Source organism: Dendrobates tinctorius, unplaced genomic scaffold (genome assembly GCF_039654945.1).
Source record: "Dendrobates tinctorius isolate UK_male_01 unplaced genomic scaffold, ASM3965494v1 ptg000331l, whole genome shotgun sequence".
Classification (NCBI taxonomy): domain Eukaryota; kingdom Metazoa; phylum Chordata; class Amphibia; order Anura; family Dendrobatidae; genus Dendrobates; species Dendrobates tinctorius.
This window is the reverse complement of record NW_027361997.1, coordinates 3,081,879-3,104,799: the sequence shown is the minus strand read 5'-3', so window position 1 is coordinate 3,104,799 and position 22,921 is coordinate 3,081,879. Positions and strand designations below refer to the sequence as shown.

Here is a 22,921-nt window from a genome sequence, read left to right as displayed (position 1 = left end):
TATACAAGATTTCTCCCTCGTATCACCCCTACCCTGGAACTCTGTCCCACATGTCAGGCTCTCACCTACCATGGAAACCTTCAAAAGGAACCTGAAGACCTACCTCTTCCAACAAGCCTACAACGTGCAGTAACCACCGATCCACCAAACCTCTGCACGACCAGCTCTGCCCTCATCTATTGTATCCTCACCCAGCCCTTCTAAATCATGAGCCCCCGCGGGCAGGGTCCTCTCTCCTCCTGTATCAGTCGTGACCTGTGTTGTTTAAGATAACTGTCCTTTTTTTTATTATGTATACCCCTCCTCACATGTAAAGTGCCATGGAATAAATGGCGCTATAATAATATCTAATAATGTTCAAGTCTTCTCCTTGTAGGTGACAGTAATGATTGATGTCTTCAAGTTGATCTCAAGAAAGAAGAAGTTCCAATTTCTCACCAGTATATGAATAAGTTTTGTCAGCAAATTAGAGGTTGATCAAGTTAAATCAATTTGTTTTGGCTTTTAAAGAGAACATCTTTATTATTGAACTACCTACCATCTTATGTAATCAACCAGGTATCGATCCAGCAAAATGTACTGGTAAGTAATTACTATGAGTGTGTGGAAAGTACCAGGCGTGTGACCACACTTAGTGTGTGGGGAAGGACCAGGCCCAGTCCTCATCTACCAGTAATGAGAAATCAGTCTTGTAACTATGCAGTACATCTAAACAAACACAACTTATAGGTATATACAGTATATAATATATTATGGTGAAAGAACTGAACACCATTGAGTCATGGAACGTCTTACATCACTCGACAAGAAGGAAAGTCATTTTATTTCTTTTACTTTACAAAAAAATAACAAACCCACATAACAGCACGACATAGGAACACAAGGAAATCAGAGGAGGGCTGAATATACCAAGATATGTCATACTAGATGGTCTGAAAAGTATTATCTTACCTAGAGATAGGAGAGTCTGATAGTTCTCCATCATCACCTCCCTATACAAGTCTTTTTGTTCATCACTTAAACAGTCCCATTCGTCCTTGGAAAAGTAAATCGCAACTTCATCAAATGTAAACTGTATCTGGAACATAAAAAGTCTGCGATGAAGGTGTTATTGTCCCAACAGTCACACTCTTCTGGTTATATGGGAAGACGCCATCGCTGTCTCACAGTATCGTCAAGCTCATGTATAAAAAAGGGTGTATTGCAACACTCCTGTCGACAGATAAAAATGATTTATTAATCTACCAACTGGAGGGTTTCAATACTCCCTTTCTCTATACATGAGTTTGGGGCTGATGGGTATAAGCCTGACAATGCACGAACCCGCTATTTTAAGTCTTTGACTGTCCGGATGATGGCATTTGGACAGGATTACACAGTGCTGCTTTTTTACTTGTTTACAGTATTTTAAGCTGGGATGGACAGAACGGTGAAGGAAGGAGGGAAAATGAAGTGCTGCTTGGAAAGTGCATAAAATGAACCTGTCTTGTTGTAGATGCGGTCCGATCTGTGGGAAGCATGGTGTAGAGAAGGAGAAGCTAAGCAGAATGAGCGGTTTCTTGGAAAAGATTTAGTATAACATATTTTATCCACTGAAATAGCTGGTGCTTGTATACATGAGTCAAGTGGGTGGTCCTATTGGTGATTGACAGCTTTCTCTCTATGCACAGTCATACAAGGAAGACTGTCAATCACTGACTAGGACCACCCTCTGGACTCATATGAATACCAGAGATTTCAATTAATAAAAAGCAAATTTTTTCAATCTGAACAGCTTCTTCTGCCATCAGATCAGGTACTAATATTCAACATGACAGATTCCATTTAACATAGCTACTGCCTGTGCTGTGACACGTCAACTATGTGTCCATCTTAGCAGAATTATTATGCTGTTGGAGGTTACGTTAAGTAACAAGATCATTATTCTTACCCTTAGCTGGCCTGTTTAAAATTTCACCAAAACAGTAAGATAAGCACACAACATACAAATGGTCAGAAGCCAATGAAATTAGTTCTATAACACATTAAAAATGGTGGCTTACAGAAGTTGCCCACTCTTTCTTGGTGCTCTAATGGTCTTTATATCCTTAACTCTCCAAACACTCAAGAAATGACCCATAGCCAATCCCTGGCTGAGGCAGATCAGCACTGTGACCAGTGATTGGCTGAGCAGTCCTTTCCTGTGTGTCGAGAAGAAACAGAAAGTGGAGACAAACAATGAACCCAGGAAGTGTTGGGGCAGAAGAAACAGGGAATTTTAACATGAGTATGACACTTTTTTACATTCAGAATCCTTCAAAAATAAAAGTGGACAACCCTTTCAAACATGGCAAAACAGAAAAAGTTCAACATTTCAATTTTAAACAGCTCCTGAAATCAATGAAATCACAAATCTCATAAAAAAAGTTCAAAATTAAGAGGTTTACTTAGTAAAATAATGACATGAGTCACAACAAAGAAAGATATCATCTAGCTATATAAGCATTAAAGAAGTTGTCCAGACTTGGGGCTCATAGAGTGACTGCAGACTTGTGAATCCTCACAGAGCGCATTGTGCACGCTGGCCGAACGATCCGGGTCGAACAGATGTGCATGGCCTTGCTCAATACAATTGAAATGAATGAAGCCGGACACATCTAGTCGGAATGTGGCCGAATGTATGCAAATCGCATACTTGCCGTCACATGGCTGCCCCGCTCCTGGAGAAGCCGGTCAGAACGCCCTGTGAGGATTCACAAGTCTGCAGTCACATAAAGGATTGGATTGTCCAGGCTTTGGGTTCAAGTTTGCAGTCACTCTAAGTGAATTTGGGCCCCAATGCAATATATGTCGTAGGCCCTACAAGCTACTTACCACTTACTATGTGCCGTTTTATAAACGGCATTCTTATTTAGCACAGGGCCCATTGGGACTCTTTAGAGAACAGGACCTGTTTGACACTTTTGCACACCATATCTGACTGGCTTGTATCATCATCACGAAACAATCACTGACCTCAGGGAGACCAGTCAAAGAAAACACTGTGGCAGCCGGCAAAGGCGCTCAATCAGTGAAATCCTAGGTGCAATGCTCCCTGGGAAATACAAATATGCAAATAAAGTCCGTGGAGCCTCATTTAAGAGTCTCAAACACGGGACCAGCCAGATCTTCCTCCAGGGAAGGACCCAGCCAAGGGGTGGCTCCTTTCGGAAACCACCATATTAAGTGGCCCTTTAAGTCAATATCCAGCTCTTTACGAGTTTACAGATATGACCCTGAGGTCAGTGATTGTTTCGTGATGTTGGTCTACTAGGCATTGCTCCCACCTAGCCAGAATCCTACTCCACACTGATGAGGGGCAACACCCCGAAAAAGCTGTCTGTGGATGGATACCTGGCCTTGGTATTTCCCTTGTCATATCTGTAAACTCGTAAAGAGCTGGATATTGACTTAAAGGGCCACTTAATATGCTGGTAATGGTGGTTTCCAAAAGGAGCCACCCCTTGGCTGGGTCCTTCCCTGGAGGAAGATCTGGCTGGTCCCGTGTTTGAGACTCTTAAATGAGGCTCCACGGACTTTATTTGCATATTTGTATTTCCCAGGGAGCATTGCACCTAGGATTTCACTGACTGAGCGCCTTTGCCGGCTGCCGCAGTGTTTTCTTTGACTGGTCTCCCTGAGGTCAGTGATTGTTTCGTGATGTTGGTCTACTAGGCATTGCTCCCACCTAGCCAGAATCCTACTCCACACTGATGAAGGGCAACACCCCAAAACAGCTGTCTGTGGATGGAAGATCTGGCTGGTCCCGTGTTTGAGACTCTTAAATGAGGCTCTGCGGACTTTATTTGCTTTATTGGCTTGTATTATCAGAAGACCAAAAAGATATAGATGGCAAAGCAGATGGCCATGAGTGGTCATATCTCAAAAAAAGACTGGATTATCAAAAAGTCATAGCGATAGCCTTCATAGAAATGATCAATAGACCTCATAAAAGTCAAGCAAGTGCGTTTTTTTCCTCACTTACAAATATTTGGAAGACTTAGAGAGTCTGGTTTTAACAAGTTATGACTACGCAGCAAGGTAGGTGATAACTTGCTGATGGATAGGTGTCCAATCGCTGAGACCTGCATCGATCGGCTAATGGAGGAACTTTTTATCTCCTTTTATTTTTTTCTTAAGGGTTGAATTTCAATCTAGGGCATTATTAGTAAGCTGTATTTCATAGATTCCATGAGAAGCCTCAAAAACATTGCATTAGGTAGGTCTAAAGGCCCCGTTACACATAACGATGTCCCGGTGATCCCACCAACGATCCGACATGGATGGGATCGCGGCTCTTAGATACCCGATGTTTATATTAGAAACCAGCGACCAATGTCGCTGATCGCTGGTCACTCGCTGCCAGCGGTGCGTGCTGGCCAGCGGGAGACCAGCGACCAAAAAATGGCCCAGGACGATCGAGCACGATCAGTGATATCCGGCAAGGGGATCGGTCGATGATCCCCGTCACACACAGCGATCTCGCTGGCGACATCGCTGTGGCGTCACAAAATCACCAAATCACCGATCTCGCTAGAGAGATCGCTGTGTGTGACACTTAATTGTGGCACTGTAATCTAAAATGACAATACTAGTGGGAGACACCTTTAAAAAAAAATACCGGGTGGCTCACACAAAAAACAGAACCGTTTCACCAGTGTGGTTTGTACTGATCAAAGAATTGCTTATAGATGTCCAGGATATGGCTGTGAACATATTTTCATTAAAGAGTATTGGAACCACAATCAATGTACCTACAGTATATGTTGTGCAAACCACACAAGTAAGCCCGGGTTCTATGTTTGGAACAGTAGTTTTTTTGTTCACAATTTTTACCACTGAATTAAGCAATATCCATTGTACCACTATACTGTAGATTGTCTAAAGCAAGGCTTCATTGGCCCTTTATTAAGTAGTAAATGTTTTGTTTTTTTAATTTCCTAGATATTCAGATTCTATTTCTCTAAGAAGGTAACATGGTCACGTACCTCTCCATTCAGATGATATACATTGGAGGTGCAGTTTAGGAACTTCACTGTATCCATGCTTTGCATCTTCACTGTGTTTGATGATCAAATTTTGTTTTTCCAATTACTGAAATACAATCTCACTGCCGGAGAAAGGCTCATGGGGTTGCTCTTCTGCTGTGTCCATTTTACTGTGAAAGCAAAAACTCTTTTATATTTTGGTGTAAGCAATATAGCTGGACAATCAAGAAAACACAGACAATAATAAGCTTTATCATTTTACTATTTTTCTAGCTTCTATAACCTTTCCACTTACTTACATGTGGAGAAATGGAGACTTAGGGGGCACGGCGTAGGGAAGGGATTACATGGGGAGGCTTATCGTGGCAAAGCGGTGACATGAGGGAGCTTGGTGTGGCAAAAAGTTAAATTGGAGGGCTCAGCGTGAAGAAGGGGAGACATGGGAGTGCTTGGGATAGAGAATAGGGTGGTGTGGGGGGCTCGGTATGAAGAGGGGGCTGCATAGTGCAGTGACAGTGTAGTGATCATAGTTCATAAGTGAGGAAGGTGTGGTGGTGGGTAGAATTCATAATGGGGAGGACTGTGTGGTGGCTTTAGTCTATAAGGGAGTGGTGTAGATGTCATCTTTCACTAAGGCAGGCAGTGTGATGGGAATATTTTATAGGAGAGAATAGAGTGGAGACCACGTACCAAGAATGAGACATTGTGGGGTCATTTTTTGTGTAGGGACCACAGTGAGGGGCAATTATTTATTTAGGGGCGCAGAGAATGGCATATTTAGAGCAAAGTATGGGTGGTTATTTTTATTCAGGCGACATTATAATTACGGTACATTGCTATTTTTAAGGGCACCTTTTCGGGATGTCCTGCAGAAGACCGGCGATGAAGGAAGTCAGTAGAGACAAGCTGTAGATATGAAAAACCATCATGAAGCAAGTACTGAGATATAAGGTGCATTTCATTGGCCAGTTGTAGGCTTTAAATGACTGCTGACCTGCTATATGAAGCCAATCGGCAGTCGCTTAAAATCCTGTTTAGACAGGATGTGGCCTCACTTTCATGAGCACAGAACAATTGTTAACATGATCGTCCTGTGCACAAAAGCATTGCTCTCATCAGCACATGTGTACATAAGACAATGTATTGCTGAGACCGGTGATATTTAAAGAGGGACTTTTTCACCCAAAAATGCCAATTAATCTGCTTACACTTGTATATAGGGGATTAGGGGACAGAGCTGAGGCATATACAGTTTTAACTTAATATTTTATTTATATAAAATAGTGCTTCTGTGCATTCTCGAAGCGACCTATGCCTTGGTGCTCCGTTACACCCTCCTGTTTTTGCATATTATAACCGTTCCCTTATCTTAATTGACAGAGGTTCTTTGGTAAGAGTGCTTGTGCCCTGACACTGGAGGAGCGCAGTAGTGCTAGAGTGTCAGCGTGGCTGCGCACACAGTGCTCCCTCTTCACAACGGATCACTATCAATCAACACAAGGGATTAGCTTTAATTTTCAAATATTAGGTTATAATGGTGCAACAATGTTTAGACAATGCCAAAAGGGGCCCAAAAGTGTCTTCAGTTGCATATTAAATGTCTTTTTAACAAATATTACTCTAAACTGTATACGCCTGTTAATATTTTTGTAAGGGCTGGTTCCCCTATGTAAATGTTTATGCAGTCTAATTGTCATTTTGGGGTGACAGACTCCCTTTCAGTAAGCTTAAAAATTGTTATGTTAAAAAATGTTTTGTTCATGCATTGGGTGATTGGCAGCTTGTTTAGATATATTGATAGCTGGTTTCCTATTATTGGCTGCAACGTTAATGCTCATTAAAGTGGTTGTCTCAAATTCAAAAATTATTCCCTCTCCTTAGGTGGTCAGACTCCCATCATTTCCGTAAGCTGGATCGAAGGGTGATTATCTGCACTACCACTCCATTCACTCCAAATGGGAAAGCCGGAAATTGCTGAGTGCAACGCTCTGCTGATCTCCGGTGTTCCCATTAGAATAAATGGAGCAGTAGTGTAAATGGAGTAGATGATCAACCTCCGCTCCACTCAGTTGGGGCTCTCAGTATCGGTAGGGACCACAGCAGTCAGACCCCCAGTGATCAGAAAGTTATTCCCCATCCCATGCATAGGGAATAACTTTCAAACTTGAGAAATCTGCTTAAAAATATCCCTAAAGTTTAGATAGTCTTTACGGTTTTATGCAGATTCTGAGCAAATCGGTGGGTCACGTGGTTCTGAGGCCACCGTTAAGTGCTAAACAAAGACTCTCTACAAGACCAGAGATCAGGAGACAGGAGAGCATACACACAACGGATGTAGTGAGTAGAAAGTCATAATCCTGACCCCATGATTCCCCTTCTTCATACTAAGCCACCTTAGACTAACACCAAGCTACTCAGAATGAATGGATCTAAACATACAAGATATCTTCCAAAAGTTAAGTTACTCTTTAAAGGTTTAATAAAGCTACTGTTGCTTGTAGTTCTTGTATAGTCCACAATATGATGATGGCTGGTATCAACAACTTCAAGCATCTCCTTACCACTATTAAGGACATACTTTGAGTTGTAGGTTAATGGGATACAATTGTATATGGGGCTGACCTGACACTACAATTGATTGCTGTACTAAGCTTGGCAATGTATTCATGTACTGACAGTGGTTCTGGTGATGTATTATTGTACTGACAGTGAGGTCTTTATGAAGTCATATAGATGCTGTAATCTTTAATTTATCAGACTTGATACAAAAAAATTATAGGGTTAGTGTGCTGGACCAAAAATACAGCTGTCTGAATGTCTGTCAGCCAAACAAGCAATTGACTAAAGCCCCCATACACTATAGACAGCTGTCCAATCTTTCTGCCAGCAGTTATCTTGCTCCGTTCTCCAATATACAGGAGCACTCACTTTGACAAGCGTTCCTGTGTTCTCCATGAGAGCCACTGTTAAGCCCCCGTTACACACTGCGATATCGCTAGCAATATCGCTGTAAAGTCACCGATTTTGTGATGGAGATTGCAAATCGATCCATACTACTTTCAAGGGCTGTCCCTGAGCATTGTTAATGGACATTGCAAATAGCAGGTGAACTGGAAACTGGAGGCGTTTAATATCAAAAAACAAATCAGATGAAATGAGTGGAATTCTTGGAATGAAAATGTCCTCTCCTTTGGCACATCCTGTTTCTGAGCTGTGTATCTAATCCCATCCTGTGTGATAATGTCTGCTGGGCTGTGTACCTAATCCTCTCCAGTGTGATACTTTCTGCTAAGCTATGTATCTAATTCTATCCTGTGTTACTGACTGCTCAGCCGTGTATCTAATCCTATCCTGTGTGATACAGTCTGCTGAGCCGTGTATCTAACCCTATCCTGTGTGATACTGACTGCTGAGCCGTGTATCTAATACTATCCTGTGTGATACTGACTGCTGAGCCATGTATCTATTCCTATCCTGTGTGATACTGTCTGCTGAGCCATGTATCTATTCCTATCCTGTGTGATACTGTCTGCTGAGCCGTGTATCTATTCCTATCCTGTGTGATACTGACTGCTGAGCTGTGTATCTAATCCTATCCTGTGTGATACTGACTGCTGAGCTGTGTATCTAATCCTATCCTGTGTGATACTGACTGCAGTGCTGAGCCGAGTATCTAATCCTATCCTGTGTGATACCGTCTGCTGAGCCGTGTATCTAACCTTATCCTGTGTGATACTGACTGCTGAGCCGTGTACCTAATCCTATCATGTGTGTTACTGACTGCTCAGCCGTGTATCTAATCCTATCCTGTGTGATACTGACTGCTGAGCCGTGTATCTATTCCTATCCTGTGTGATACTGTGTGCTGAGCTGTGTATCTAATCCTATCCTGTGTGATACTGTCTGCTGAGCCGTGTATCTATTCCTATCCTGTGTGATACTGACTGCTGAGCTGTGTATCTAATCTTATCCTGTGTGATACTGACTGCTGAGCTGTGTATCTAATCCTATCCTGTGTGATACTGACTGCTGAGCCATGTGTCTAATCCTCTCCTGTGTGATACTGACTGCTGAGCTGTGTATCTAATCCTATCCTGTGTGATACTGACTGCAGTTCTGAGCCGTGTATCTAATCCTATCCTGTGTGATACCATCTGCTGAGCCGTGTATCTAACCCTATCCTGTGTTACTGACTGCTCAGCCGTGTATCTAATCCTATCCTGTGTGATACTGACTGCTGAGCCGTGTATCTAATCCTATCCTGTGTGATACTTTCTGCTGAGCAGTTGTAATAGAATCAGTTTTTTTCTGCTGCAGATCTAGCAGAGATCAGCTGTTGAGCTGTGTATAACTCCGCCCACACCACTGATTGGTTGCTTTCTGTGTACCCCGTATATTGACAGAATGCTGCTAATCAGTGGTGGGAGACTGGTTGGATTAGGAAGTTCCAGGCCAGTTGTCCTCTAGTGATAATCTACTGCTGATAAAACACTGATTGTATTGAAACAGGAAAACATAACCCTGTAAGGCTACTTTCAAACTAGCGTCGTGTGACGTACGTCGCAATGCGCCATTTTGGAGAAAAAACGCATCCTGCAAAGTTGCCCGCAGGATGCGTTTTTTCTCCATAGACTTGCATTAGCGACGCATTGCGACGTATGGCCACACGTCGCATCCATCGTGCGACGGATGCGTTGTGTTTGGGCGGCCGCGATGCACAAAAAAAGTTACATGTAACGTTTTTTTGAGCGTCGTGTCTGCCACTTTCGACCGTGCATGCGCGGCCGAAACTCCTCCCCCTCCTCCCTGGACATTACAATGGGGCAGCGGATGCGTTGATAAACTGCATCCGCTGCCCCGGTTGTGCAAATCTTTCACAACGTGCGTCAGCCCGACGCATTGCGACGGGCCCGTACCAACGCTAGTCTGAAAGTAGCCTAATGGACACATCACTGTAATCAGGGTCTCTGCTCCTACATCACGGTGCTTACATAACAAACAAACACATGGTGACAGATTCCCTTTCAGAGTGTTTGGTTAGGTGTCAAAGTCCTTTTGAGCTATGGTCTACAGTTTCCACATACAAAATTATACTAGCCCCAATGGCCAAACCTTGGGTTATCTCCTCTATGGACACAATCTGCCTGTTTCCACCCATAGTTCCAATTGACACACATAGGAATTCTGCATGAGAAGTAGATTTGATGTGTGAACACTATCATATAGGGCTTGACTGAGACCACACTCTACTAGTTAACTGGTGACATTACCAGGTTAGCGCTTTGTACCAGAAGTGGATGCATCATATGCTTGTTCAACCTCTTTGGCCTCCAAAGGCCAGGTGACAAAACATAACCATTGTTTTATTCATAAACACCAACCTGGTTAAATTTTTAGAAAAAAAATTTTTTTTAGAAAAAAAATGCTGTCTTAGGCTAGTTTCACACTAGCGTTTTTTTGCGCTGCGTTTGGAGCGCACATCAAATGCATACAAAAAACGCTTACAAACGCTTGTAAACGCAGCGTTTTTTGGGACATAATCGTGCGCGGTAAGCCAAAAAAACGCAGCGATTACATGCGTTTGTAAACGTTTTGCATGCGTTTGCGTGATTAGTGCGCATAATGTCACAATCACAGGATTTTACAAATCATTGACCAATTATGACTCATACTCCACCAATTGGACAGCAGTGGGCGTGTGTTATTGGAATTCCTTATCTAGACCCAGTTTACAGCTATTCTTCCCAGTTGCTAGCAGTTTTCGATGAAGACGTGGATCTGCACTGGAAAAGCTTTCACGTCAACTTGGATCTGGACATTAGGATGGCTCAAGCTTACGCAGTTGCGTGCCATCAAAAAAGAGAGAGAGAGAGGCAGCGAAGACGGCAGCGGTGGTATTTGTGGATTCATTCTATTGTTGAACTCCGGGAGAGCCATGGAGCGTACCACACCCTCTACAGCGAGCTACAGGCAAACCCGGAGAAATTTACAGATTATACCCGGATGTCCCAACAAAGCTTCATGTATTTACTTGGTCGTGTGCAAGATGTCATCCGTAGACAGGACACACAGCTCTGTCGTGCGATTCCTCCCCAGGAACAGCTCCTGGTCACATTACGGTACGTAACCACTGACTGCATGATAGTATTGGTTCTTTGATGTAGTAGTATATTATGGCAGAATTCTTGATCTGCCATGTACTAAAAGTATGCTGCATTGGTTTGAGGCATTTTTTTAAAGAAAAGGATGCATATTTATTTATTGGTGTGCCCCTTTTTTTTTGTTTTTTTTTTAATGTGTTAAAAATCCCTATACACAAATATAAATTCTTGTTGTTTCTTTGTGTCCCAGATTCCTGGCTACTGGAGAGACCCTCTCTTCTCTGCACTTCCAGTTCCATCTTGGAATCTCCACCTTGTCTGGAATATTTGCGGACACCTGCCGGGCTTTGTGGGACGTTCTCTGTCCAGAATTTATGCCCCTGCCCACCGTGGAAAAATGGCTTGAAAATGCAGAAAGATTCTGGACAGTCTGCAATTTCCCTAATTGTTTGGGTGCGGTGGATGGGAAGCACATCAGGATTATAAAACCCAAGAGAACTTGATCAGAGTACTACAACTGTAAAAAGTACTTCTCTACCGTACTAATGGCCATTTCTGATGCAGGCTGTCAGTTTGTTGCAGTGGACATTGGTGCATTTGGGCGTGGAAATGACTCCCAGGCTTTTAAGAACTCAGACATGGGACGGAGGCAACCAGTTCAATTTCCCTATGCCACGGCCTCTTCCCAACACCGAAGGTCCTCCACAGCCCTTTGTAATGGTTGGGGATGAGGCATTCCAGATGTGCCAACACCTGCTCAAACCATACTCTAGCCGGGACTTGGACCACACTAAAAGAATTTTTAAGTACAGGTTGACCAGGGCCAGAACTGTAGAGTGTGCCTTGGTATCCTAGTATCCAGATGGCGAATTCTCTCCACAGCCATTAATCTTAAACTGGAAACAGTGGATGAGGTGGTGAAGGCCTGTGTTGTTCTACACAATTTTGTGATGGATAGAGAGCACCCTAGTTTTGAACTAGATGATTCCTCTCCTAAACCCTTGCCAGAATTTAATCAGCACCTCTACGGTCATCTGTTGAAGTAGGGCAAATGAGGGACCAATTTGCGACCTACTTCACCTCTGATGTTGGACGGGTGCCTGGCAAGAGCAAATGGTGTAACCTAATTTTCATGTGTTGTGTATGTTAATAAAACACCTGTGTTTATACCTGTATGGTTTTTTCTTCAAAGTATGAAACAACGCTAGGTTCATGACCATATGATGTGTATTTTCAACATCATCTCCTCACTTTGTAAACACACATTAAATAGAGTATGAGGTTGTTTATAACTTGGTTCACCAACTCCAGTCCTCAAGGTACACCAACAAACAGAATGGTTTTTAACAGGGAGAAATGCAAAGTACTACATCTGGGCAATAAAAATGAAAAAAGCATATACAGAATGGGAGGAATAGGGCTAAGTGACAGCACATGTGAAAAAGACTTGGGTATACTAATAGATCACAGACTGAATATGAGTCCACAGTGTGATGCAGCAGCAAAAAAGGCAAATGCAATTCTAGGATGTATTAACAGAAGCATACAGTCTAGATCACGTGAAGTCATTATTTCCCTCTACTCCTCTTTGGTCAGACCTCATCTGGAATATTGTGTCCAGTTTTGGGCACCATATTTTAAAAAAGACATCAACAAACTGGAGCAAGTTCAGAAAAGAGCGACCAGAATGGTGACCGGTCTGCAAACCCTGTCTTATGAGGAAAGGTTGCAGGATTTGGGAATGTTTAGTTTGCAAAAGAGAAGACTGAGAGGAGACTTAATAGCTGTCTACAAATATCTAAAGGGCTGTCACATTGTAGAAGGATCAACTTTATTCTCATTTGCACAAGGAAAGACTAGAAGCAATGGGATGAAACTGAATGGGAGGAGACACAGATTAGATATTAGAAAAAACTTTTTGACAGTTAGAGTGATCAATGAGTGGAACAGGCTGCCACGAGAAGTGGTGAGTTCTCCTTCAATGGAAGTCTTCAAACAGAGGCTGGACAGACATCTGACTGGGATGATTTAGCGAATCCTGCTTTGAGCAGGGGGTTGGACCAGATGGCCCAGGAGGTCCCTTCCAACTCTACGATTCTATGATTTTATGATTCAACAGATCATGTTTTGAGGATTCCCTTTGAATTGCAGAGGTGATGCAATTATCATGTGAGCAATACTATGTGCTCCGATCCGGAGATGTTCTTTCTGTGCGAACAGGGGAAGAGGTGGTGGCCCAACGAGATTTAGCATTGGAGGTGCGCCAAGATGTGGTAACGGTGGCAGTTCTGGTGCTCCAGACAGGAGCAGCGCATGACATGGTGGTGGCGGCGGGGGTGGAGTGTCCAGCAGCACTCGACATTGGTATGGTGTAGTGGTGCCCAGCTTGGCTAGGAATGCAGGTGGCTGTGCAGTAATATGCAGCAGAAGTCGGTACTGTGGTGAAGCGAGTCAGTGGTGGCACAGGTGGGAATGACAACACTGACTGCTGCACGCACTGATTCTGCTGCATAGCCTGCAAATAAGCAGTGTTGCAGGCGTGTAAGACAGTCAGCTGTTGCTCAGGACTAAGGTGATCCGCCATGCCCCGTTCAATTTTTCTAAAGAAATGGTGCGCTGGTCTATTGAGGTCGGCCTCCAGCCGGTCAAGGCGCTGTGCGGAAGAGTGGAAGAGGTGTTCCATGTAGTTAAAACCACGTTCCATTAGAGAAAATCCACTTTCCACTCTTTCGGACTGCGTCTTGAGACTAGCATGAAAGCCCTCGCTCAAGTACATGAACTCGGGCAAGACAGGCCTGTCCGAGGCCCTCTGCCGCTGGCGGGTAGTGACCGCATAACCAGTGGCAGGGACCTGGGACAGGGGAACACCTGATTGACCAGCTTCCTGGCCACCAGCTGTCTGTGTTGCTGACCTGCAACTTGCTTCATGGCTGTCGGATGGCTGGGACGGGTCCGAGGTCGATCGATGAAGAACCGCTCCCGGGACAGGTTGCAGGGTGCTGCTCCAGGTGCTGTGGAAAAAAAGGGTAAACATTAGTATCCAGCATTAACAAGATGGATCAGCTGTGGACTATAAATTAGGGTTAATAAGCCAAATAAAAAATACTTACGCTCTGGTGGCAAGTACTGGTCGTAAGAATTCCAAGGCGCGATGATACCGATACTTGGTTCTTGTCCTTGCAGAAGAGCCACTGCGAACCTGTCCCTCAGCACGAACATCAGTGTTGAAACGGTCCTTCATCGAGCGCCAACGTGTGCGGACTTTGTTCACTGTTGAAACAATGGAAAAGAAAAACAAAATTAGGTTGGACAACACAATGATGGTATCTGTATTACCACACACACCTGAGTTGTCATCAATGCTGAATCACCAATAATTCAAATAAAAATGCATTCACTATTGAACCTGAGGACACGTGTGTTTACTGCAAGCAGATCTCTTGCAGTAAACACACATGTATCATCAGGATCAAGAGTGAACCATAAAAAAGACAAAGCATTCAATACACAATGAGTACACTATTGAACCTGAGGACACGTGTGTTTACTGCAAGCAGATCTCTTGCAGTAAACACACATGTATCATCAGGATCAAGAGTGAACCATAAAAAAGACACAGCTGTTATGAATGGGTCACCGAGGAGGAAAAAACCTAAACATGCTAAGCCCAGAAAAACCAGAGAGGTTGGTAACTATGCAGATTGCAGATCCCTGATCCTACCACACAACTAGCAGCAGCCGTGGAGCGTGCCTACGATGAACCTAGACGCTTCGTCACGGCCGGAGGACTAAATAAGCCTAAAGCAAGAAAAGAGAAAACTAACTGCCCCAGAGCAGACCCCAAATGAATAGACAGCCCACACACATGTATAGATGGTGAAACAAGATGAAAACACAAACACAGGTAGGAAAATAGGCTGAGCAAACGATGGGGCCAAAACTAACTAGAGAGGATAGGAAAGGAAAGACAGTCTGCAATCTGCCCAAAACCCTACAAAATAATGTTCAACACTTCTGATAGCAAAATTAACCCTGAAGTCACTAGACTTCTCTCACTATATCAGCACTCTGAAATATTCTGAGACAAAGCAAAAAGAGGCCAATCTAATAAGGGACAAAAAGCAAATTGGCAAATACAGATAAATAAGAGTGGAAATTCAGCACAGCCCAAGCCGGGGCTGGCTGACCACACAAAAAAACTGAATAGAACAACAAAATCAAGTGTGAACATTAGCAGAGAACTTAGCTTGAGCTGACTGGAACAGAGCTGAGAACCAAGACCTGACAAGAAGAAGGAATCACCAGCACCAGAGTAGGGCGTCGGCTATCTTAAATCCAATCTGAGATTCCTGAGGTCCAATCGTCATCCTCATTATCAGGTGGCTGATCTCTACTGATTAAATCAGCCTCACTACCTCCTGTTACCACCAGATGGAGCCTGACTGGTAGACAAGAAAATCAATTCACAACACACAGCATTCAATACACAATGCGTACACTATTGAACCTGAGGACACGTGTGTTTACTGCAAGCAGATCTCTTGCAGTAAACACACATGCATCATCAGGATCAAGAGTGAACCATAAAAAAGACACAGCATTCAATACACAATGCGTACACTATTGAACCTGAGGTCACATGGGTGTTTACTGCAAGCAGATCTCTTGCAGTAAACCCACATGTATCATCAGGATCAAGAGTGAACCATAAAAAAGAGACAGCATTCAATACACAATGCGTACACTATTGAACCTGAGGTCAAATGTGTGTTTACTGCAAGCAGATCTCTTGCAGTAAACCCACAAATATCATCAGGATCAAGAGTGAACCATAAAAAAGAGACAGCATTCAATACACAATGCGTATACTATTGAACCTGAGGACACGTGTGTTTACTGCAAGCAGATCTCTTGCAGTAAACCCACATGTATCATCAGGATCAAGAGTGAACCATAAAAAAGAGACAGCATTCAATACACAATGCGTACACTATTGAACCTGAGGACATGTGTGTTTACTGCAAGCAGATCTCTTGCAGTAAACACACATGTATCATCAGGATCAAGAATGAACCATAAAAAAGACACAGCATTCAATACACACTGCGTACACTATTGAACCTGAGGACACATGTGTTTACTGCAAGCAGATCTCTTGCAGTAAACACACATGTATCATCAGGATCAAGAGTGAACCGTAAAAAAGACACAGCATTCAATACACAATGCGTACACTATTGAACCTGAGAACACGTGTTTACTGCAAGCAGATCTCTTGCAGTAAACACACATGTATCATCAGGATCAAGAGTGAACCATAAAAAAGACACAGCATTCAATACACAATGCGTACACTATTGAACCTGAGGACGCATGTGTGTTTACTGCAAGCAGATCTCTTGCAGTAAACACACATGTATCATCAGGATCAAGAGTCAATGCAGCATCACACAACAGAGAAATACTTACTGAACGCCTTTTTGACAGTTGCAGAGGCGCTCTCCCAGCCCTCCATCAATGCTGCATCCACTTCATTCCATAGCCGCCGGGTCACCACAATGTCCTTGTACTGCTGGTCACGGCTGTCCCACAACGGGACACGCTCCTGGACAAGGCTGATGAGTTGCGCATTGTCTAGATAAACATCCTCATCCCGTTGTGGAACCTAGAAAAGAAATACATTTAGAATCTTTGCATTTATGGAGAGTGGTGATGGAGAAGAAAAAAAAAAGGGTAGAAAAGCTGGACAGAAAAACCAGAATCCAAAAAATGTTTAAAAAAATAAAAAATTAGGAAAAAACTTTCCTACCGTGCGTCTCCTTCCCGCCGTGCTTTGTGTACGCTGCTCCGGCTGCTCACCCTCACTTGGCTGGTCCGATGCTGAGGTCTGTAAAAAGAATAGAAATAATTAAACATTTGTACAGGTAGGTATACTTCACAAAGGCAGAAAACTACTCACCTCACGATCTGCGTCTGCCAATTCTTCCGCTGCTGGTGAGTATTTGGATCCAGAAGACATTCTAGCAAAAGCAAAAAATAAAACATTACTACACATTATATATTTGAAAGCACAGGCTCACAGAAAAATTATACTCACATTAAGCTGCTGTGATCCAAAATATGATCTCTGGCTGGGTGGGTGTCTTTTCTTCTTGCAGTATGTCTGGAGAGTGATGAGGTGGCACAACAAAGACCTTCTTTTATCTCCCATGCTCCCAAACAATTTTTCTTGTTGAGGGGCTGGATTTAGACAGTGTGTGTCTAGACATTGTTTACTCTGAAATTGCAAGCGCTCGCTAAGCGCTGACATGCGCACTATACAGCGCACGTCAGCACGCAAATAGACTGTAATACTATTTTTTGCGCATTGCGTGCGCTGACGCGCGCATGCGCATTTTTAACGACGTTGGGCGGACCAAAAAACGCAACATGTAGCGTCCGGCTCGTCTGATCGCAGACATGGAAAATGCGCAGCCCACTGAAACGCTGAGGCCTGTGTGCAATCACTAGACACTGCGCACGACATTTTAAATATAGGGGACAAATGCGCGTGCGACCGATAGCGCACAATGCGCTGCGTAATAAAACGCAAATTTGAAACCAGCCTTAGACCAAGTAAATATTAGACCTCAACAAGCTGACACACAAAAACTAGTTGCCACAGCCCTTAACACTAGTGAAGAGCCAATCTCTTCACAAAGTTCACAGATATAAAAAAGGAAGAGAAACAGGTCTATAAAGTCAAAATATTATGTTTCTTGTTATGCCCCTCAAGCTCTATGTTGCCCGTACAGTAAACAATAAGCCAGATTCATCAAAGCTTTTAAGCCAGTATTATGATGTAAAAAGCTTTGAAAAGTCTCAAAATTTTGACGTAATGCTCACCATTTTTGCCCAGTTCTGACAAAGTGGGCAGAGCTGGGGCGATATGAAGGGCATTCGTTACCCTACAAATCTTACTGCAGCAGGGACTACATAGAGTAGCATTGAGGCGTACGTGTCTTCATGAATCAGGAGAGTGTGACTCCAGCACATCTCCTCATCAAGACCGGTGTGAACAATGGTGGTCTTGAAGAATCGTGCCCAATATGTTTCAGATGCCAAATTATGTTTCTGTTGACAAGTATGAAGGTGTCGTAATTTCCGTAGTCAATACTATTGAGATTTCCAGTTGGTATTGCAATCACAAAATGGCCAGCATGCCAAAACAGTAAAGTAATTATCTAAAAACCTAAATACCCAATTTCAACTATATATCCTATGCCCAATGTCTTCATATGGATCCCAAGATGACATCTGCAATCTTGAACAGTCCCCAGCCTCACAGTTTGAAAGCAGACCAAGTTTTGTTCTTAGGTTCATTAGTTCTTAATGCCATTTTTTGCCACCAATTTTCTACTCTAACTCCAGAAATTAAGTAATCTGGTGCTCAAAATTGTTTCATTTGAGGCCATGAATTAAGCTTTTTCTTCATTCTCTGTAGTAAAAAAGTTAAAACTCTTACCTCTTTTTTTTGTGTACCATAAGTGGAAGCCTTATCTATATGCATTGGTTTTAAGGCCCCCATAAACATTAGATCAAGGTTGTAGAAAATGGATGATTTCCACCAGACCATTCATCGTTGGGTTTTTAAATGATGAACAACCGAGAGCTGATCAACTTTTGAACGGTGTACAACTGGGCATGTTTGATACTTTTATTTGATCATCGGCAATGCAATGGTAAAACATGAATGTGCTGAATCTCTGAAATACGAAAGATCTTTTTTAGCTCCACCTCTGGGTGTCGACCCAGCGAATGTTCTTATATGTTAAATAAGAAATACATCTCCACAAACTCTCGTATCTGTCAATTTAAAGCGAATATGTCAGCAGTGTGGGTGGGGTTACGCACCTCTCTGAATTCATAGCACTCCTACATCTACAGCAGAAAAAAACAGGGATCCTATCAAAACTACACCAAGCAGCCCAGTAAGTGACACATCGCTGAAATCAGGCTCTCTGCCTCTACTTCATTCTGCTTTAAAATTACAAGGCAAAAACCTCCTCACAGACTCCCTCTAACCCCTTAGTGACCAGGACAATTTTAACCTTACTGCACAGGCCAAATTTTTTTTTTACATCTGACCACTGTCCCTTTATGAGGTAATAACTCTGGAACATTTGAATGGATCTCAGCGATTCTGAGACTGTTTTCTCGTGACATATTGTACTTCATGTTAGTGGTAAAATTTGCTTTATTACTTGCATTTATTTGTGAAAATAACGGAAATTTGGCAAAAATTGCAGATTTTCAGACTTTAACCCCTTTCTGCCATTAGACATACTATCCCGTCCATGTGACCTGAGACTTAATTCCCATGGACGGGACACAACGTCATAGCAATCAGCGGCGCCCCCAAGGGGGGAGCACCGCTGATCGCCGCCGGGAGTCAGCTGATTATCACAGCTGACACCCGGCACTATGTGTCTGGGGCAGTCACGGATACATTAACCCCTGGTACACTGCGATCAAACATGATTGCAGTGTACTTGGAGATTAGGGAAGACTCGGCAGGGAGCCTTCCCTGAGCCCCCCCGAGCAGCGCGATGTGCTGCGTTGCTTGGAGGGTCTCCTTCCCTGCAGGCCCCCGGATCCTAGATGGTCACGGGGGCCTGCAGGGAGGCGGCCTCCTCAGTGCCTGCAGAGAGCAGGCAGTGAGGAAGCCTGTGCAGCGCCTGTCAGATCGCTGATCTGACACAGCACTGTTCTAAATGTCAGATCAGCGATCTGACACATGACAGTGATGTCCCCCACGGGACAAAGTAATAAAGTAAAAAAAAAAGTGTGAAAATAATTTATAAAAAATCCCTAAATAAATAAAAAAATTCCCTAGTAAATTCATTTTCTGGAAATAAAAAAAAACAATAAAAGTACACATATTTAGTATTGCCGCGTCCGTAATGACCAGTCCTATAAAACTGTCCCACTTGTTAACCCCTTTAGTGAACCCCTTAAAAAATAAAAAACAAAGCAAAAAACAATGCTTTATCATCATACCGCCGAACAAAAAGTGCAATAATGCGCGGTCAAAAAGACGGATATAAATAAGGGTTAGGATTAGGGCTGAGATTAGGGTTACAAGTGTGTTGGGGTTAGGGTTGGAGTTAGAATTGGGGGTTTCCACTGTTTAGGCACATCAGGTGCTCTCCAAACACAAGCCAATTCTGTGTTGAAAAAGTCAAACTGTGCTCTTTCCCTTCCAAGCGCTGCCATGCGCCCAAACAGTGATTTACCCCCACATATGGGGTATCAACCTACTCAGGACAAATTGCACAACAACTTTTGGGGTCCAATTTCTCCTGCTACCCTTGGGAAAACAAAAATAAAATAAATAATTGAGGGTAAAAATATCACTTTTGTGGAAAAAAAATATGATTTTTTTATTTTTATGGCTCTACGTTATAAACTTCTGTGAAGCACTTGGGGGTTCAAACCACACATCTAAATAAGTTCCTTGGGGGGGGTCTAGTTTCCAAAATGGGGTCACTTGTTGGGGGTTTCAACAGTTTAGGCACATCAGAGGCTCTCCAAATGCGACATGACACCCGAAGACCATTCAATCAAATTCTGCATTCCAAAACGTCCCTACTTCCCTTCCAAGCCCTGACGTGTGCCCATACAGTAGTTTTCTCCCACATATGGGGGGTATCAGCGTACTCAGGACAAATTGGACAACTTCTTTTGGAGTCCAATTTCTCCTGTTACCCTTGGGAAAATAAAAAATTGGAGACTAATTGATCATGTTTGTCGAAAAAATAAGATTTTTTTATTTTCATGCCTGGGCATTATAAACTTCTGTGAAGCAATTGGGGGTTCAAAGTGCTCACCACACATCTAGATAAGTTCCTTAGGGGGTCTAGTTTCCAAAATGGGGTCATTTGTGGGGAGTTTCCACTGTTTAGGTACATTAGGGGCTCTCCAAAGGCAACATGACACCTGCAGACCATTCCATCAAAGTCTGCATTCCAAAACGTCACTACTTCCCTTCCGAGCCCCGACGTGTGCCCATACAGTAGTTTTCTCCCACATATGGGTTGTCAGCGTACTCAGGACAAATTGGACAACAACTTTTGGGGTCCAATTTCTCCTGTTACCCTTGGGAAAATAAAAAAATGGGGACTAAAAGATGATGTTTGTTGAAAAAATACGATATTTTTATTTTCACGCCCGGTCGTTATAAACTTCTGTGAAGCACTGGGGGGTTCAAAGTGCTCACCACACATCTAGATAAGTTCCTTAGGGGGTCTAGTTTCCAAAATGGGGTCACTTGTGGGGGGTTTCCACTGTTTAGGTACATCAGGAGCTCTCCAAGGGCAATATGGCGTCTGATCTCAAGTCCAGCCAAAAAAGTCAAATGGCGCTGCTTCCCTTCCGAGCTCTGCCATGCGCGCAAATACTGGTTTACCCCCACATGTGGGGTATCAGCATACTCAGGACAAATTGCACATTAACTTTTGGGGTCCTGTTACCCTTGGGAAAATAAAAATTGGGGGTGAAAAGATCATTTTTGTGGAAAAATGATTTTTTAATTGTACGGCTGTACGTTATAAACTTCTGGGAAGCCCTTGGGGGTTTAACGTTCTCACCACACATCTAGATAAGTTCCTTGGGGAGTCTAGTTTCCAAAAGTTATTTGTGGGGGATTTCCACTTGGCACATCAGGGGCTTTCCTTCCAAACGCGACATGGCATCTGATCTCAATTACAGCCAAAAAAGTCAAATGGCGCTGCTTCCCTTCCGAGCTCTGCCATGCGCCCACATAGCCGTTTACCCCCACATATGGTGTATCAGCATACTCAGGACAAATTGCACAATAACTTTTGGGGTCCTGTTACCCTTGGGAAAATAAAAATTGGGGGTGAAAAGATCATTTTTGTGAAAAAAATATGATTTTTTTAATTGTACGGCTGTACGTCATAAACTTCTGTGAAGCCCTTGGGGGTTCAAAGTTCTCACCACATATCTAGATAAGTTCCTTGGGGGGTCTAGTTCCAAAATGGGGTCACTTTTGGGGGGTTTCCACTGTTTAGGCACATCAGGGGCTCTCCATACGTGACATGGCGTCCGATCTAAATTCCAGCCAATTTTGCGTTTAAAAAGTCAAACGGCGCTCCTTCCCTTCTGAGCTCTGCCATGCACCGAAACAGTAATTCCCCCCACATATCAGGTGTCAATGTACAAATTGCACAATAACTTTTGCAGTTAAATTTCTCCTGTTACCCTTGGTAAAATAAAAAAAATGGACCTGAAGTAAGTTTTTTTTGTGAAAAAAAGTTAAATGTTCATTTCTTTTTAAACATTCAAAAAATTCCTGTGATGCACCTGAAAGGTTAATAAACTTCTTAAATGTGGTTTTGAGCACCGTGAGGGGTGCAGTTTTTAGAATGATGTCACTTTTGGGTATTTTCTATCATATAGACCCTTCAAAGTGACTTCAAATGTGATGTGGTCCCTAAAAATAAAATGGCGTTGTAAAAATGAGAAATCGCTGGTCAACTTTTAACCCTTATAACTTCCTAACAAAAAAAATTTTGTTTCCAAATTGTGCTGATGTAAAGTAAACAATTGGGAAATGTTATTTATTAAGTGTTTTGTGTGATATAAGGGCATAAAAATTCAAAGTTGGAAAATGAAGACATTTTCAAAATTTTTGCCAAATTTCCTTTTTTTTTCACAAATAAACGCAAGTTATATGAATGAAATTTTACCACTAACATGAAGTACAATATGTCACGAGAAAACAATGTCAGAATCATCGGGATCCATGGAAGC

General features: G+C 42.9%; 2 protein-coding genes across 3 annotated transcripts in view; both read right to left on the bottom strand.

Annotated features, from left to right (window-relative positions):
* The window catches only part of LOC141074231 (uncharacterized), a 120,911-nt gene that overhangs the window by 68,549 nt on the left and 29,441 nt on the right, over positions 1 to 22,921 (bottom strand). The window contains exons 2-3 of one of the 2 annotated variants that reach the window (XM_073561809.1): positions 5,007 to 5,176; positions 952 to 1,078 (exon numbers count right to left, since the gene is read on the bottom strand). In XM_073561809.1, coding sequence (XP_073417910.1) covers positions 952 to 1,078; positions 5,007 to 5,072 — 193 coding nt within the window. In that variant the 5' untranslated portion in view covers positions 5,073 to 5,176. The remainder of the gene's footprint in view (positions 1 to 951; positions 1,079 to 5,006; positions 5,177 to 22,921) is intronic. The other variant, XM_073561810.1, reaches the window with a different exon arrangement.
* Positions 13,135 to 14,590, bottom strand: LOC141074262 (uncharacterized). Its single transcript, XM_073561885.1, has 2 exons — positions 14,218 to 14,590; positions 13,135 to 14,118 (listed from the first exon to the last, which is right to left on the bottom strand). Exons 1-2 carry the CDS (start codon positions 14,346 to 14,348, stop codon positions 13,287 to 13,289), a joined length of 963 nt encoding a protein of 320 aa, XP_073417986.1. The 5' UTR covers positions 14,349 to 14,590; the 3' UTR covers positions 13,135 to 13,286.